The sequence below is a fragment of the Rhopilema esculentum genome, chromosome 6 (genome assembly GCF_057945365.1).
Source record: "Rhopilema esculentum isolate cy_ngs chromosome 6, ASM5794536v1, whole genome shotgun sequence".
Taxonomy (NCBI): Eukaryota; Metazoa; Cnidaria; class Scyphozoa; order Rhizostomeae; family Rhizostomatidae; genus Rhopilema; species Rhopilema esculentum.
In genome coordinates this window covers 2,143,426-2,160,524 of record NC_142820.1, presented here as the reverse complement: position 1 = coordinate 2,160,524, position 17,099 = coordinate 2,143,426, and the positions used below count along the sequence as shown (strand labels likewise).

The 17,099-nt window shown below is 34.6% G+C and overlaps 3 protein-coding genes across 3 annotated transcripts; 1 reads left to right on the top strand and 2 right to left on the bottom strand.

Moving 5' to 3' along the window:
- The first annotated feature begins 52 nt into the window (after window positions 1-52).
- Window positions 53-3,874, top strand: LOC135686632 (4-hydroxyphenylpyruvate dioxygenase-like protein). The gene is made up of 4 exons (XM_065202901.2): window positions 53-1,406; window positions 2,071-2,222; window positions 2,711-2,820; window positions 3,577-3,874. Exons 1-4 carry the CDS (start codon window positions 584-586, stop codon window positions 3,737-3,739), a joined length of 1,248 nt encoding a protein of 415 aa, XP_065058973.1. The 5' UTR covers window positions 53-583; the 3' UTR covers window positions 3,740-3,874.
- Window positions 3,008-10,658, bottom strand: LOC135686634 (putative divalent cation/proton antiporter TMEM165). The gene is made up of 5 exons (XM_065202903.2): window positions 10,287-10,658; window positions 8,341-8,739; window positions 7,801-7,989; window positions 6,117-6,222; window positions 3,008-5,496 (listed from the first exon to the last, which is right to left on the bottom strand). The coding sequence occupies exons 1-5, from the start codon at window positions 10,485-10,487 to the stop codon at window positions 5,417-5,419; spliced, it is 975 nt and encodes a 324-aa protein (XP_065058975.1). The 5' UTR covers window positions 10,488-10,658; the 3' UTR covers window positions 3,008-5,416.
- A 151-nt stretch (window positions 10,659-10,809) lies between these two features.
- Window positions 10,810-17,010, bottom strand: LOC135686638 (uncharacterized). Its single transcript, XM_065202908.2, has 5 exons — window positions 15,755-17,010; window positions 15,391-15,529; window positions 13,880-13,985; window positions 13,244-13,334; window positions 10,810-12,687 (listed from the first exon to the last, which is right to left on the bottom strand). Exons 1-5 carry the CDS (start codon window positions 16,047-16,049, stop codon window positions 12,632-12,634), a joined length of 687 nt encoding a protein of 228 aa, XP_065058980.2. The 5' UTR covers window positions 16,050-17,010; the 3' UTR covers window positions 10,810-12,631.
- Between the last annotated feature and the right edge of the window lie 89 nt (window positions 17,011-17,099).

The window sequence follows — 17,099 nt, the reverse complement described above, 5'->3', positions numbered from 1 at the left end:
AAAAAAATTATTCGAAAGCAGCACCAGTGCTCTCCCTCTCAACGCTATATGGTTATCCCTTGGCTCCAAATTGTGTAGATCGTTCTCTTATTCTCGTAGTATCAAATTGGAAAGTTTATAGCCAGCGTGGGACTGTTGGAACAAAGCTCTCTGAAAAATGTCTTGTTGCAAGATACAAGTGGCGGAAATGACTCTTTCAGAGAAGGGAGATTAAAGACATTTGACATGCACAGAAGCTGTTCACGTGTTTTTCTCTGTGCGCAATTTGATTGGTTAATCGCTCGTGGTCGAGTGGCTGTAAGCCACTTTTATCTGTGCCAAATGCCTTTAAGCGTAACGAATTTTTCAAGCCTTTTCTTTTTCAAATTCTCAAAAAAATTCTGAATTATTAGTGACCAATGATATTGTTGGTGACACCATAGTACGCAAGCGAGACAGAGACCGAGGAAGCCTCGTTATGAAGTGCATGAGGTCTTTCTAGCAAAGCGGTATATATGGCCTATTTTCACGCTGTTACATAATGTTGCGTGACAGCAATTGTAACGAAGGTTCTTGATATAACAGAGTTCAAAATTTACGAGAAATGAGAATCCATCATATTGAATTTTTGTGTAAGGACTTGAAACTGCAAGTTCAAAGGTTTTGTTTATTGTATGGATTCCGAGTCTATGGAAGATGGAAAGACGTTATCTTTCAGCAGAAAGAGAAGGTAGTTTTGAAGAAAGATCGAATCTATTTTGTTTTGCATGAAGATGCGAAAGCTGAATGTGATTATGTTGATAATATTGCTCTTGAGACTCAGAATGTTAGTGGATTGTGTGGATTGATACCGAAGGAAAACATTTTAGTGAAACCGGGGCCAGTCGATTGCATCATAACTTCACAGTATGAGAAACAGAGTTCAATTGAAGGAGCTGTTATTCGTTCGCCTGTAGGACGTGTAAAACACACTTTAGTCGATAAATCAAATTATAGAGGTCTTTTCTTGCCAAATTTTACCCTTTATCAGTATTCAGAGGAAGATAATTTATTTCAAGAGAACAAACCTTGCGAAATTATTGATGGGGCGGTTTTGCCTAGCCATGAAGTCGTTGATTTAAAGAGCTGCTCTAATGACACACTTATGCTTGATCACATAACATTTGCTGTCAATAGCGGAACTTCATTTGATTTAATTAAGTGGTATACTGACTTTTTGCACATGGAAAGATGCAAGGTGAACAACAATGAACAAACTGATGGATTCAAAGTTGAAACATTAAACAGCGATGGAAAACAGTTAGGATTACGTCTAACTGCCATGCAATATCACTTTTGTTCGGAAATATCTATGAAAATTACATCTCGAGACGGAAATGGGATTGAAAACCCCAAAATTATTTTTGCTGAGTCTCTACTGGGTCAAGGTAAAATAATAAAGTACTTGACTTTACTTATATTTCTGCAAAGTTTGCTAATTGTGTCAATTTTTATGGGCGTAGCAGAAATGCAAAACATTCAGAGGGGCTTAGTATGGATTTTGCTAAACGTTATTGTTTCATTGAGATAAAACTGCTGGAACAGCCTGAAATGCAATAAATGTTACCTTATCAGGGTGCTGTACCTTTCCAAACCTCCCCTCTCCCTTGTGTCTACATCATTCTTCAATTAAATCAAGATTAATATTAATTTCTTTCTAAAACAATGGTTGAAAGTCAAGTTCTCATTTACAGAAGTCAGCTTCTTAATTTGCAAAGAGATCTAACAGGATATCAATGGTTTGAAACACACGTTTTCTGAAACACTGTTTGAAAGAAAACATTGTCTGATGAACTAGGTTGATGGAGAGATGATTTGCATAAAGAATGAAGAATATAAAATGATGTAGGTTTGTAGAAAACATACAGTAATGGATTTTACAAAATTAATGCAATGACTTAAATTGAAATGAACATAAAAGAATGAAATGACCTAAATTGAGTCACTATAAAACAAACATTTGACTAGTATATACAAATCTGTACTACCCGAACATCTTTTTTAATTTTAACAAAGTGCTAGTACAAGTAACAATGTGTTGTCTTTATTTAGGTCCAAATCAAGTTGATACATTCTTAAAGGAGAATAGTGGACCTGGAGTTCAGCATATTGGATTACTGTCAGGAAATATTTTTTCAGATGTCAAACAGTGGATATCAAATGGTGTAGAATTCATTAATCCACCTATCCATTATTATAATGAAGTAAGTTCCAAATGAAATTAATTTTTTAACTTTGTTTTGAAGAAATAATTATCAGTATGCCACTAATATTAAAAATTCTAACATAAACAGTGTTTTAGTAGCAGGGGGAAAAATGTAATATGGCTATATTCAGAATAGTAACCGGAAAATTGTTAGCAAAATCAGCTCTCGCACTTCTGGGTTTTCAAAGGTTTGTCATATCCTCAATATTCAGTTAAGATTTGTATTGTCATACCAGGTATTAGCATTTCTTCAGTAGCCTGGGTGCAGACTATTCTTTAGAGGCATCGCTAAGTGGTTGTTGGATTTGTCAAAAATTTAAGGTGGAAACTGCCTAGTACTGACACTTTCCTCTAATAACATTCAAAAGTGCTTACAAGTGGTTAGAGTAAAGTCATATATTCCATAACAAAGTTTATCTCTTTGTGCCCATCCTCTGGTATTCAACTGATATGACAGCCCTTATGTTTTTACATGGTTCTTCATAGATAGATGAAAAAATCAAAAAGCTAGATGAAGAAAATTTAAGACAATTGTTGGAAGAACATGGAGTTTTGCTTGATACTGAAGAAATAGACGATAAAACTGAATTTCCAAAGTAAGTTCGAATTTTGAAAATTTGTCATACTATGTTTATCAAAATGTTAATAAATTGCGGGGCAATTATTTTGCAGTAATTTTTTTTATTTTTGGAAGCCATACCTCTAAGAAAAGTTAGGAGTTAAAGTTGGGGATGTAAAATGGGGGTGAATGGCATGTGAAATCATTAAACACTCTATCACTGCCATTGTATCTTTCAAAAAAAAACATAAAGTTACACACCAGTTCTGAACACTTGCATTATTTGAAAAACACTGTGAGATGCACTGTGACCTGCTGTTTATTGTGTGAATTCTGCTTTAGGGTCATGAAGTATATTTGACTATTCTTAGTTTGACAACAAATTATTCAAGATTAAAATAATCACACCAATTTGAAGATTTAGCAACAAAAATTTGGGTGAGCAGACATGCATTTGAAAGAAAATTACTTTTCTGCAAATGCTCTTCCCCTTTTTGTTGTGTCAGTGTTGGGAAAGACAAACCACATTTTTGTAAGGCACAATCATTATCATACATAGGACTTCAGAATGTGCTCAACAATTGAAAAAAATGTTTCCATTTCTACAAAAACACTTATTTCCAAAAACCAATAATGAAACCATGGTGTTTTTGAAAGGGTAATTGACCACTAAGTACATTTTGTAAAAATTATAAACATGAAAATATAAATTCAAAAAGCTCATAATAAAAACCTTGAATCCTGTACATAAATATTATTTTTTTATGCAATATTTTGTCTTGCTTTGTTTTAGATATTTACTTCAAGTTTTCACTAAGCCAGTTTTCCTAAAAGAGACCTTCTTTTTTGAACTGATCCAGCGACATGGAGCGTCTGGTTTTGGAGCTGGAAATATATCTGCCCTTTGGCGTGCAGTGGATGCTTATCTCAGAGAAGGCAACAAATTTAAAGAATAATAGATAATTATATTTTCAAATTGACAATTTAGCAGATAATTTTATCTTTCTACTGTTGTTTGTTGTGAGCATGAATTCTTACATATTTCTATTAGTTGTCTTATGATGTAGCATATCTGTTAGATATCTGTTAAATAGTTCCATTTTGCTTCATCTGCCTTCAGATTAAATTGATTATTATTTTATTGCTTTTTATACAGGATCATCAAATGATAACTGGTTTTATGTATGTACAGTAATGACAAAACCTTGTTTATTCAAATCAACTAAATATCTCATGTACTTTGTTCCTTGTTTTCTTTACTAAATTTTCAATGGAAGAAAACCAGCAACATACAAAGTAACCTTACAGACTGACCATTTGCAATTGTTGCTAGAGTTTTACACTAGCAAAGAATTTGTAAACTAACTTTAAATCATGCTTATTTTCCTAAAAAAATTTTTTGCGTCTAGTTGAAATATTTACTGAAAACAAATGCCAACAAGCTTTAAAATTCTTACATTTGGCAACTTACTTTGATATTTTATTTCATCTAAAAGAAGATGATTAATCTCAGAAAATCTTTTCATTTAGTTCAACAGGCCTGTTTTACAAAGAATAGTTCAAAAATCAAGATTTTTTGTGAAACCACTTTAAATTAGAAATCAGCAAATTCCTTCAAGAACTGTGTGCTTTTTGTGCTTGATTTGGGACTTCAAGAAATGGAAAGATTGCAGCCCCAACAGCAATGGTTTCAAATGAACTAAATTCAATTTTATAACTAACAATGGTTCAGTAAAGCAGTTGCATTGAAGATTTGCTAATACTCTGTATAAAATGTTCTTTTGCATGAAAAATTACAAAAGATTTTGATAAGTGTTATTTGAAACCAAGTTGGTATCGAAAACAAACAATCTGTTCAAAACAATATTTGTTGATGAATAATAACAGTAGCGCAACGTGATTTTGAAAACTTTAATTTTTGTATTTCAGGCTAAAAGGTAATGATACAGTCTTTGACAAAATCTTCTATGTACAATTGAATTAAACCATAAGGCTAACAATTTCTGGAAAATGTTTTTTTCATTATATTGACACTAATAGCGTTTTTGATGATAATAGTATTTGCAAATCTAGCCTCATTTTGAAAAAGGAGAACTATGCAAACCAATTTTTTACGCTGAAAGCTGTCTCAAGTAATGAAAGACGAGTTCATGTCTATTCCAGGATATAGGTGAAAAAAACCTAAGGTGTTTTTCCAGACAATGGTTCTTATGTAGGTTTGAAACAGTTTCTTTGTTGCGATAAATAAAACAAGGGTCGGTACAGGTTTATGTCTGAAATATTAAAACGATTTCTTAAAAATGAACACACTGAAGGCTAAGCCTAGCATGGGAAACAAATGGGGCTGACTTTTGGCTGATTAACAAAGATAGATTTAAAGGGACTGAAATCAGGTAGTTTGGTTTATTTCATCTATTAACAACAGCTGATCTAAAGAACAAAAACCAATTAAATTGTTAAACAATGTTAAAACCACCAAAATTTCTTGCCAATGCTAAATTTCTTCTCCTAATATTTGCTGCTGAAGTTATAAATTCAACCAGTGATTCAGAATTTGTTCAATATGCAATTGTGAATAATTTTAACTTCATCAATCATATAATTGCAAACCTAAAAATGAATAAATGTCCATGCTAGCCAATCGCTTGGTTTGGATCAAAGAAGAATGCTGACAGGGCAAATAAAATGAACACCACTCCACCAATAAGTGTAACTGCAAGAAAGAAAATAATCTTACTGAAAGTGCTTGAATTTGTCTCTTAATCAGCTTCTTATTTCAGAGAGTTTTTGTAATAATTTGAAACACAATGCTGCAGGTTTACCATGTGAAAAGGGAGTGACCTGTTGTCCTAATCATACTTCTACTGTCATTATAAGCTTCTCACGCAAAAGAATGTTTTACTTCTATGTGAAGAATGTAATCATAGAGCTCCTCAACATAATCCCAAGGTAGAAAGGAAAGATAAAAATATAACAGAATGCCTGAAAATAAGAAAAAAAGGCAAATTGAGATAATAAATACTTCAAAATATATCTGATAATTTGACATTGATAATTGGATTAAAGTACAACAGCACTGTAAAACAACCCAGGAATATGAAAAGTAATTTTTTTGTCTGTTGCAAGAAGTAAGTTAGCAGAAACTTTTTTGATGTACAAACGAGGTAAGACAATTGTCTCTCCAGCCACATTTCTTTGTGTTAGACAAAAGTCTACTCAATCTTATCAACAAAGGCTGACACTCCTAATTGACAGAAGAAGTTTGTATCTAGCTGACACAAAAATATTATCGTAAGAGTGTGAATATTATCAATTTATGTTATTCAACCATACCTGTACGAACAGAAATTCTCTGTGCAATTAATCTGCCTCCTAATACAGCCAAACCTGTACAAATTGCATGACCGATTATGCCTCCAAGGGTCACACCAAATGGATCCTACAACAGAAAAGACAAAATGTAACACCAAACATTGGATGGAAATAAAGATAATTGATAACAGATACTTGATATAGATCAAAGCTATATCAAACCATTGGTCATATAATAATTTAAAAAGGAAAGTTGACTATCAAGAGTTTTTGGAATAAAAAATTGACTTAAACTACCATGTCAATAGAAAACTCTTTAGTTAGTTATATCTGGCCTCTTCCCTAGTATCTCCCTGAGTGAACACAGAGATAAGTTAGTTTTTTTATTTGTTGAATATAGTTTTCAAATGAGCTGATGTTCAAGCTAAATAAAGTCAAATTTATCCAACATCTGTAATATCAATGTTGAATGGCCCAACATGGTGTTCACATGAAGTGTGGCCAAATAGTGGTTCTTTAGGGACAATATCCTTAAATGGAGTCCTGAATCTATGAATGGAGAATCTATGTTTCAACAATTTGAAACAATCATATAGAGTCCTGACGCCATGAGTTGGTGCATTATTAGTAAATACGTGTTATTCTTTTTGAACAAGAGTTTATAAAAGATCTACTCACTATTAAAAGACACCTTGGTGTGTCCTCTAAATGATGCTTTGAATTATTCTTAAATTGATTTAATTTGCTTTCCATACAACCAACATTAACAAGTAGCAAAATGTGCAAAAGAAATGTAGGCTTGTCCCAATAGTGGTTCACACACCAAAATCAAGTGTGTCAGCGCTGCTACAAAGACTATGGGTGTAAGGATTTGTTTATTTGCAACCATTTAATTAACAGCATAGAACAGCTGACTAGTTTGTAAAATAATTACATATAATTATGTTCATTTAATACTTTAAATCCTGTGAAAGGGGATCTCTAGCAAGGATACAAGCCATTGGGCTAGGGAGGGGGGCTGTAGCCCCACAATGTTTGAATTTTTTAAGAAATCAACCACAATCGAATAATATTCTTTCCTTAGTCCAGCAGGAATTTTGGTAAAGGATGGAACTTTTGTCTGGCAGCCCCCTTAGATTTTTCTTCCTGTACGCTTATGCCCTCACAGCTGACCCTGGGTGAATTTCCAGAGGTGCACCAGTATGGCCACATGTGGAAAGTAAAACGCAGACAGAAAAAATCCCTTATTTCAAAGGGCATTAATAACTTACAAGTTGTTTTCAAAGTCTTAATGCTCAAAGCGTAATGGGAAAATATTATTGCATGTAAACCAAACAATGCTAGGAAGTAAAAAAATGTTGAAATAGCATCATTTGCACATATTTTTGGCAATCCACAGCTTTTAGCGCCTCTTCTTCAAACGTAAATATGGAAGGGTCAAAAGTCAAGATTTGACTAGTGCACCAGCTCATTGCAGCAGGACTCTATAGTTGGGAATATTCAGGGTAAATAGTTTTAGGTAAATAAATCTCTGGGAAAACTGGGATGGATATATTTCAGACAGATCTCTGGGATTTAAATATACAACCCCTTGGAAAACTGGGATGGAATTGTCAATCCCTTGGTGATGGCCCAGATAACATGTCAAATTTCCTTGCAAATATCTTGAAAATAATATGTTAAAGACGAAATAAGAATTGCTTACATCTCTTGATGCTAGTATAATTGTTGTCAGCTGTGATCTATCTCCCCATTCAGCAAGAAATGTCATTGTAAATGACTGCAGCAGGATTGGGGAAAACAAAAAACTGTACCATTTCTTCCTCTCATTTGCATCGCGGATGATTCCAGTTTCCATATCTTGCACCACAGAAGACTTTTGTTGTTTCTCAAGCTATGTAAATAAATCATTGGTTGTCAAAATGTAACAGTATTTTCAAAATTATATCATGGTACAGGTGCTGACCAAATTTGATTCCAATTAAGTTTAATGAACCTAAAGCAACTATTCTAAGCTTTAAAAGCAGCTTGGGAATTAAAGGTTTCCCATAAAATAGGTAGCTATAAGTAACCTCAAAGAACACATTTTGTCTAAGATAAACCTAAAATTATAAGCAAGGAATTTTTAGCAATGCCCTTGAAAAAATACTCCTTTGATTGATCCAAAAAAGGGACCATTACCACCAATGGCAAATTCACTTCACAAAAATAATTCTAAATTATTACTGGCCAAAGATATGATTACCTCTTCATCCTTTCTTTTCAGCTCAACAGAGACTTCTTCAAATTCTTCTTGACCTTGGTTGGGATCCATATCATACCCTTCCTTCAACATTTTTAACCCAAAAAATGCAAACAAGGCTGTTGATATATAGAATGTGTATTTTCTTGGAATGACAGTGGTAGCATAGCCAAGGAATGAAGCTAGAACAGTCATTAAAGCTAGTGCTCCAATAGCACCAAGGAAAACTACTGATCTACGATGTCTCATTGCCATTATAGCAGCAATAAAAAATGTTTTGTCCCCTAGCTCAGATACAATAATTACTGATATTGAGGCAGCAAATGCATGTATAAACCCTACATTCCAAGTCTTTTTCTCTTCTTTAAGTTTGTTTTCATTTTTTCTTTTGTCCAGCCATTCCTAAAAGAATTTTTTAAAATATATACTGAAGCAACTCCACATACATTCAGTGGAACTCATTATGCAAATGTAAGTGAAAGTTAAGGTATTCTTTCTTGTATTTCCGCTGCTGGTTTATTGATTAAACCTCCTAGTTAAATGTAGGATTTTCAAAGAATAGGAAAAGGTAACCCAACACTGATTGAATATTTTCTTTTACTGATGATGATGAAGAAAAGTCCAAATAGAAAATGAAAATCTCAACCAGATGTTGATGAAACAAATGATTTTATATTTGCAGATGTGATATGCTCATTAAATTTGTGTGCAATCTGCCAGATTGTGCAATTTTTCAATATGCCCAATTCTTACTGCCTAATATTAACAATAATTTTGTTTGCAGCATTCAAACATTATAATAATTGTGTTCCTTTTTGTATTGGCCAGCCCTTGATATCTTGATTTCTCTAGTTATTTTCTGTGTTTTTTCTTTTCTTTTTTCAATTTTAATGCTGGAGAGCTTGGCTCAATTTGGAAGACATCTACATTATAATGCTAAAAATCAGGATAGCAAAGCTGATTCTGTACGCCCAATCTCTTAATACTGCCAACTTCAAGGGTGCCTACACCTGGGGGGCTGGGAGGCTGGAGGGGCAGCTGCCCTCTTTGAAGAGGGGCAGCTGCCCTCTTTGAAGAGGGGCAGAGGGGGCAAGAGGTGCCCTGAGACATAAGAACATATTATAGAAGCTTATCGATAATTGATGACTACTTTGACCACTCTTGTTATGTTAATTTCTATAAGAAAATATTAGAAAGAGGATAACACCAGCACAAAAATGCAAAGGTTAAAAAGTATGTTTGTGACAAGATGGGTCACGAGAGAGAGAGAGCGGCAAAGGTAATAAATGATTAACAAAAGACTTGTTCCCTCAGAAGTACTTCAGGACCCTAAGGAGGATAAATCAGCATTAAAACTTAGCGGGCAATCAAAATTTTATAACCAGTCCCGTTTTAACAGCAATGATTTTTATAAAACCCAACTATTGTTAATAGTGACAAGACCATTTAATACCCATGTTTATGTATATATAGGTAATTTCGTCAACATTTCTCTATGTTTAGAATCTTTGATGGTGATAAACCCAGCTGTATGGATGGCACATATCCATGTTAATATTTGATTATGTTAATTCATCCCCACACCCCAACCCCCCCCCCCGAACCAATCCCGGGATACTTGATTATGTTAGTAGAAAAATTCTACTACTTGCCCTCAGCACCAACACTGCATGCCCCTCCTGCTCTAATCATGTGCAGGCGTCCCTGACTGTTAACAATTAGCAGTTTTGAGGAAATTCCCTAACCTATTATTTACAAGAAACGTACAGGCTTTATTTTGATCACATATAAAATAGATTTATGAAATTGAAAAAAAAAACAGATGATCAACAGCTCCTAACAAAATAATCTATAACTGAAAACATAACAGATAAGGTTTATATTTCTGAGGTTTACAATGATTGTTCGTGTTTGAAATAAACTATCATTGTTAGTATGGGCCAGCTTACCTGTTGTACATGACCGGCTTCTTCCAAATTCATTTTCTCCCCAAAATTCTTCTCTTTATCCACAGACTCGACTGCTTTTTGGATACCGCCATCGATTTCCTTTGATGCGTCAAACAAAAATAGCTCACTTGCATATATACAGGGCAGAACAACTGGAAAGAAACTACAAAATAAAACGCACAGTCTCAAATAGTCCCTCATTTTGCAGCAATTTTACTTCCAAGTAGCTAGTTTGTTCTACGTCTCTTGTTTTTTAGTTGTAGTTCTTTCTACCATTAGTCAATCCTAGCTTTCTAACTACTACGATATTTCTCATATATTTCAAAACGATCAAAGGCCTACATCTGGATTTAAAAGTTGTCACATTCCTCTGAGAGCCGCCGAAATTTTCAGCTTTCACCTCGTTTTGAAAACAAGGCTGCAACGTAATCACGGACAACAACTTAATCTTCTTTTTGATCAGAGATCAGGGATCGGTCCGGATTTGTACACAAATATATACCTATATGAATATATAAAATGGAATTTAATAAAGGTATCAAAGTATTAGCCAAAAATGAATTATTATGAAGGTTTCAGACATGTCATTTAATTTATGTACCTCTGTTCGTTTCACTATTCTATACATCTCAGTGGCAACCTTTCTTTTATGAATATAACATATTCTAGTCCAGTTTGAATTTCTAAAAACATCGGTGTTTAAAATGCCTATTTTCTTCACTTCTTTTGCCTTTTTCATCTGTCACATTCAAGTCTTTTTTATAAGATTTTTGATCATGTCCCTCGTATTTGCATACATAAAGCTATATTTGGTACTATCGTGCGGTAATTCATCTTTTCAAATGTCCAGGTATTAAAACTCAAATGTTTCTTAGCATTGCACTTAATGTAGTACTTTTCTATCGACCTTTTTCTTTTCCAGTTTCCATTTCAGATTTCCATCTATAGGATACTGAAAGCAACTTTCATTCTCTCTTTGAATCCACCACTTTGTAAACCATTTCACAGGTTGTGAAGGGGAAACGATCTTTAAATTTTTGTACGTTAATTGCTTCTGGTTTCTTTGAGGAACACCAAAGGGCGACGTTGCTTTTTGTCAAGAAAGGACGTCAGATTTAGAAAATGAGAGAAAACACACTTTATTTTTACCTTATACAAAGTGCTACGGTAACGAAAATAGTATGTATTTATGAGAAAAATAGACGTAATATTTTTACCGCCAGAAAAAGCCCGTTTACAAACAAGTAACGCCAAAGTCCTACTCTTCCCCCTACCCCGAAATTTTCTCATCAAATTTAGACGAAATACATAATCAATCCTGCCGAGAACTGGGGGCTGTATCCCCTTGTCCCTGCGTGTCTCCGCTATTGATACAAATAACATTTACGTACAATAGCAAGATCGATAATACTCTAAAAACCAAACAGCTGGATACATTTACTCTGCAAGAAAATCTCAATAATATAAATATTGGTTTGTTATCTCAGCGCCTGAAAAAATTAGGCAGAACTTTAAAAAAACTCTTTCCATAGGTAGACTAATAACGGTTTTGAAGGGTTTATGAAAACATTCTTGCAAAAAGCGATTGACTGCATGAAACGGTTTTGTGGAAGGGGCATTAGACACGTTCAGACTGAAATAGTTCAGTTGAAAATTTGCTAAGTAAAATTTCAAATCTTAATCTTAAGTTGAAATAATAAAAGGGTGAAATTTTAGGTGGATACTAATTAAGAGAATCATACTTAGAAGAATAACGATAGATAAGAGGGGGAGGGGGTGACCCAGAAACAAAACCTTAATGACTTTCAAGAGGACAGGATACCAAGAAAATGTAAAACCATTTAAAGAGTTTTGAGCTCTTTGAATGCATTACTTTTACTTTTTGTTAGCTTTGGCGTGCTAGCATCTATATAAACTAGACAGGAGGGGAGGGGGGCTCAATCCTTTGTTCTAGATTTAAGTTATTACAAAAAATGTGGCTATTTCTCTCTGTATATTCATTTCACCCCTTTTCAAATATTTATCGAAAATGGAGAAATAATTTGCTTCTTTACCTTCGTTCAGGTAAGCCATATTTTTAGAAAGATTGTAGTTTATAGAAAGAAAACTTATTTCAAAATAAAATGTTGAGGAATATTTGTCTCTACACAAAAGTCCTTCACACTAACGCAAAACATTAAAAACACTATTGGAACGTCATTGTGATGGTCTTTTAACCAGCAATCAATCTTTGAGGGTAAAGCCTTAATAGAGACAATTTAAATACGGCGAAAACAGCATTGTCTGAAGTATAGCTTTGCCAGTATCGCTCTCTTCCAGTGTTTGGCTTACAAGATTCCATTTTATCAATTGTCTGGTGCTTTGCAGTACTGAATTCTTCGGGTGTTGCGTGGACAAGATTCTAATGAAAATACGAACAAACAACGTTGAGGAATTAATGGTGGTTTCATATAGTGACAGCAGTATCAGTACTACAGCAACTTGGTACGAAATGAGGCAGTGCTCTATTGCTTGAAGATGAACAAAATTTTTAAATCGGCTATTAAGGGTCATCTGAATTGATAAACTGACAGAAAAGAAGACAGTTTTCACTCCAGGGTCGAAGATAAAGAAAATTGTCAAAAGGGGGGTTGTATATCCTTAGATTTCCCGACAAAACTGATGGTCCTAAAATGTGGTTGTTAGCAATTATAGAACGTAGCTAAACTTCTTCCATTGAAATCTTAAACTGCTTCTATTGATATTCTAAACCATTTAAGAATGCACAGACAATCGTTTTAAGCACTAATGGAACACACAATTTGCATGTATATGTATTCGATTAGCACAATTCATAAATCTTTAAAGTTTAAACATTGGAGCAATAGATGATATAATAAAGAATCATTTTTTGTACTTACCGACAAACCTATTATTCGATCAAATATTTTATTTAAAAATCACAAGAGCATATTTACCCAAAATAGCCGTGTATCTGTGTTTGAAATTGTCTTTGATCCATTTATTGACAACTACTTGATAAACTGCACCCCTTACTTCTATTTTGATCTGCCAAATAAAGAGAAACATGTTGTTGCTTTTGGAAGCCACAAAATCATTCTCAAACATTTTGAAATGAAAATGGCTTACAAGAAGTCCTAGTACCCATTCTTCAGAAGTCCCTAAAAGTCCCTAAAAGTCCCTAAAAGTCCCTAAAAGTCCCTAAAACCCACAACCCAAGAATATCTTCTTTCGCCTTGCCAACTGGACATGCTGCTTTTTAATGTGACAGCTCAACTAGCACATGTATGTAATCAATTTGAATTTCTATAAATCATTTTAATTATTTTCACTCTTTGTCCTTTTTTGACTCAAAAATGATTTATCTGCTATTGGTATTTCTCGGTACATTTAATTTAATCTATTTTTTACTCTGTTATGAAATTATTAATAAAATTTATAATACAACAATTTTGTCCAAAATAAAGCGCAGGCAAGACATTTCGGAGCAAAGTTTCTTATATAAAACAAGGGAAACTTTAGAGACAATAGACTGGTCTTCCAATCTATCGAAATAGCAAGCTACGGATAAAAAATTGAAAACTAACACATACCCAAGAGAGAAACCAACCCTGAAAAAACTCATATGGAGAAACTCGTTGAATAGTAACGTATTCTATTCTAGGAAGTTCTTTCTCGTTAAATGACAACTGATCTTCGCTGTAAAAACAAATAAGATATAATACATTGAGTTGTTCTAGATATGATTTCGAGAAACATAAATAAATCGCTCTCCGGGAATAGGGGAAGGAATCAAATTGGAGGAGTCAAATTATAATTAGGCTGCTAATAAATCGACAAGGCCTTGCACTCGAAAGGGCTTTTGGGGCCAAGACAGAGGGTGACATGGGGCCTTTGCAAACAGACGACTCTCTTATTTCACACAGAGTTTAAAAGTTGTGGCAGACTCATCTCCCTCCTGACAAGAGGTGCCCAGATCATGTTTTGAAAAATATCCAGTTTCCTTGCCAAGGTTCCTTCTTCCCTGAGAAGCCCCCTAACAAGCCCTTATAAACGTGCCACAGATCCGGTTATCCCTTTTTCGTTTCTGATAATCAAATATCTTAATCTGGCCTCGTCAAAAAGTTTGGTTAAATGCAGCGATGGGCCTAGGCAACTTAGCTTGTGGGTTTACTTTTTTGACCAACTATTTTCCATAGAAAATTTTATAAAGTAAGAGCAAATAATAGCATGAAAGTATAAGGAAATGAAGTTTGCGGAAACTAACATTTCTGGATTTGGCGTTTTTGGGTGAATCCATGAGCATTTTTTGCGAGAAACCATTTATAGGTTAATCTGCAAAAATGAACTGCAGCTTCTTTTGAGCGCCTCAAAACAATAATTTCAGTTTACTGAATTTCCTCTAATCTATAAGAATTTTATAAGAATTGCGTGGCAAATATGGCTGGGGCCGCCGAGAGGTTTTAGAGGCGCTGGTGCAAAATGGAAAGACGATGCCCCTGCGGGCGGAGCGAGAAGAAAAATTTTGCAACCACATCCTTCAGATTACTTAAAATGCATCTCAGAAAATTTCTTGCAGTCATTCTTGCAATCGTTTAAAACTTTTTACCATTTTTAGGCATACTTTTGCTACACTTGATCAATTCCATTCTTAAAATGGAATTCATTGCTTTATGTGGCCATCTGGACATCGAGTCCCTGGGACAATTTGCCCTCTTGTGGTGGTGAATATGGTAAAGCATGCCAAATACTGTAAAGCCTTGAGGTTTTTCTAATTGGAAGGACTTCTGGCTCAAATAAAAATTATCACAAAAGATCAAGACCTATCATTAGTGAAGCTAAATAATTGTTCTTAGTGTATTGTAGCGACATATGTAGTATTGTAGTGTTTTTAGGAACGTCATGTAATGAGCACTGTATCCGGAAAACTAAGATGGCTACTAGCTAGGCTCGTTCCAAGCATGAGATATACTTCGGCTTGAGATATACTTCAAGGTAACTTTGACTTATCGAATAACGTGGCGAATATCAACATGTTAAGTTAAGTCAAGAAAAAATAAGCGAACTTATATTTTATCTTGGTTAAGCGGAATAGAAAACTAACCTTCCCCTCTCCAATATATTTGCCTTTCCAATTAACTCAAACGCTACACTGCTGTGGTTTCCACTCCAAACTGTAAGTAAGTATACAGAATCTGTCCCAGCTAACAGTCCGCGGCCGGTCTTTACCGTCAGTTTATAATCTATTAAGAAAGGTAAATTAGAAATGAAGCCCAAGCTTGAATCAGAAAGGCACAGGCTAACAAATAAGGAGCATATGTTATGTAGCGATTTAATTTAATAAGATGGTAGGAGCCACCGTGGAAGATGATTGACAAAGGAAGGTTGTATGTTTATAAAGAGCATTTAACTCCGACGGACATCAACGTTTTAGGAATAAATAAATATCTTGTACAAAGGTCGCTTACCGATTTTATCAGCAACTGTTGAAATGCAGAATGTGACTGCTAACAATGCCATACCACTATATATCGGCTTCATTTCGTGTGACAAATTGGATCCACGGCTTGGTTTCTTCTTTAAGCAAGCCTTGAAGTGCTTGCTTGATGAGCTTAAACAGCAATAAGGTGTCCAAGATGAGGAGGTAACAGAATAATTATGTACACGTTGCTGTCGGTATATTGGCAAAACGACAAGGACACTGGGAATAAAAGCTTGAGCATCAATGATCAACTCCGGATAATTGACAAATAGTAACAGCATAAAGCAGGGTTAAATAATTATGGTCCGTAACCGGCTAAAGTCGATTACTCTTCATTATTTCAAACATGAGAAAGATGAACAAATACTTTGGGCTAATTATGCCTAACGCTCTTCAGTTTGAGTCAACATTATATTTTAACGAAGCAAAGCTGTCGATGACTTCTTTAGACAGTTTAAAAAGCTGTTTAAAACACCAGAGCACGTTTTCGTATTTCAGATGAAAGCTAAACTCTAAAGTATCTATAGCAAATATTTTTTACAAACCAATTAATATAGTGTTTGTGCATATATTACAGTTTACTTTTAGGAAGAACCTTTGAAATGAATTTTCTGACGGTTTAGCTATCTAAAGTTTAAAAAACAGTAAATTAAATTTAATTAAACTCCAGCAAACATTAGCAGGTTGCAGTCCGGGCATTAAGTATACACAGGTTGAACATCCAATATTGGAGATCAAATTTTTCAACATGCTGTTCATACGCAATAAAGCAGTGTACTTTGTTCCCGAAGATTAAGCATATGGTGCAAGAAAAGCGGTTGATTCTATAAATTCACCTCTAAATGTGCATAGCCTATTCGAAGGGAAACCGGCTGGGGGGGGGGGGGGCAATCATTTGTTTATATAACGAGAAAAACAATAGCTGATTGTTTAAAACAATAGAAATTCACTGTGGCTATAGGGGCGATTGCCATCCTCCTCCCTAGTTAGTATGTTAAAAAAGGCCCTGAAAATGCGATCCACGTATTCAATCGGATTGCATTCCACAAAACCCAAACTCTTCTCATGAGTTTCAATTTTCTGTGCATGGTCCTTAAGATAGGCACAAACCCAAGGACAAAAAAACAGGGCCGTGTTTGTGACATCATATCTTCCTTGTTTGAGAAGGGACGAAGTTTTTGTGACACCATACCTTCCTTCTCCCGATAGATTCTTGGCTCTTCGATCAAATCGAAAGGAACTATTAAAACACGACTCTTATCCTGTCTTTCATCAGAGACACTTTCACGTTGTACGCTGCCTTGCTGTTTCAGAATGACGCAATATTTGGT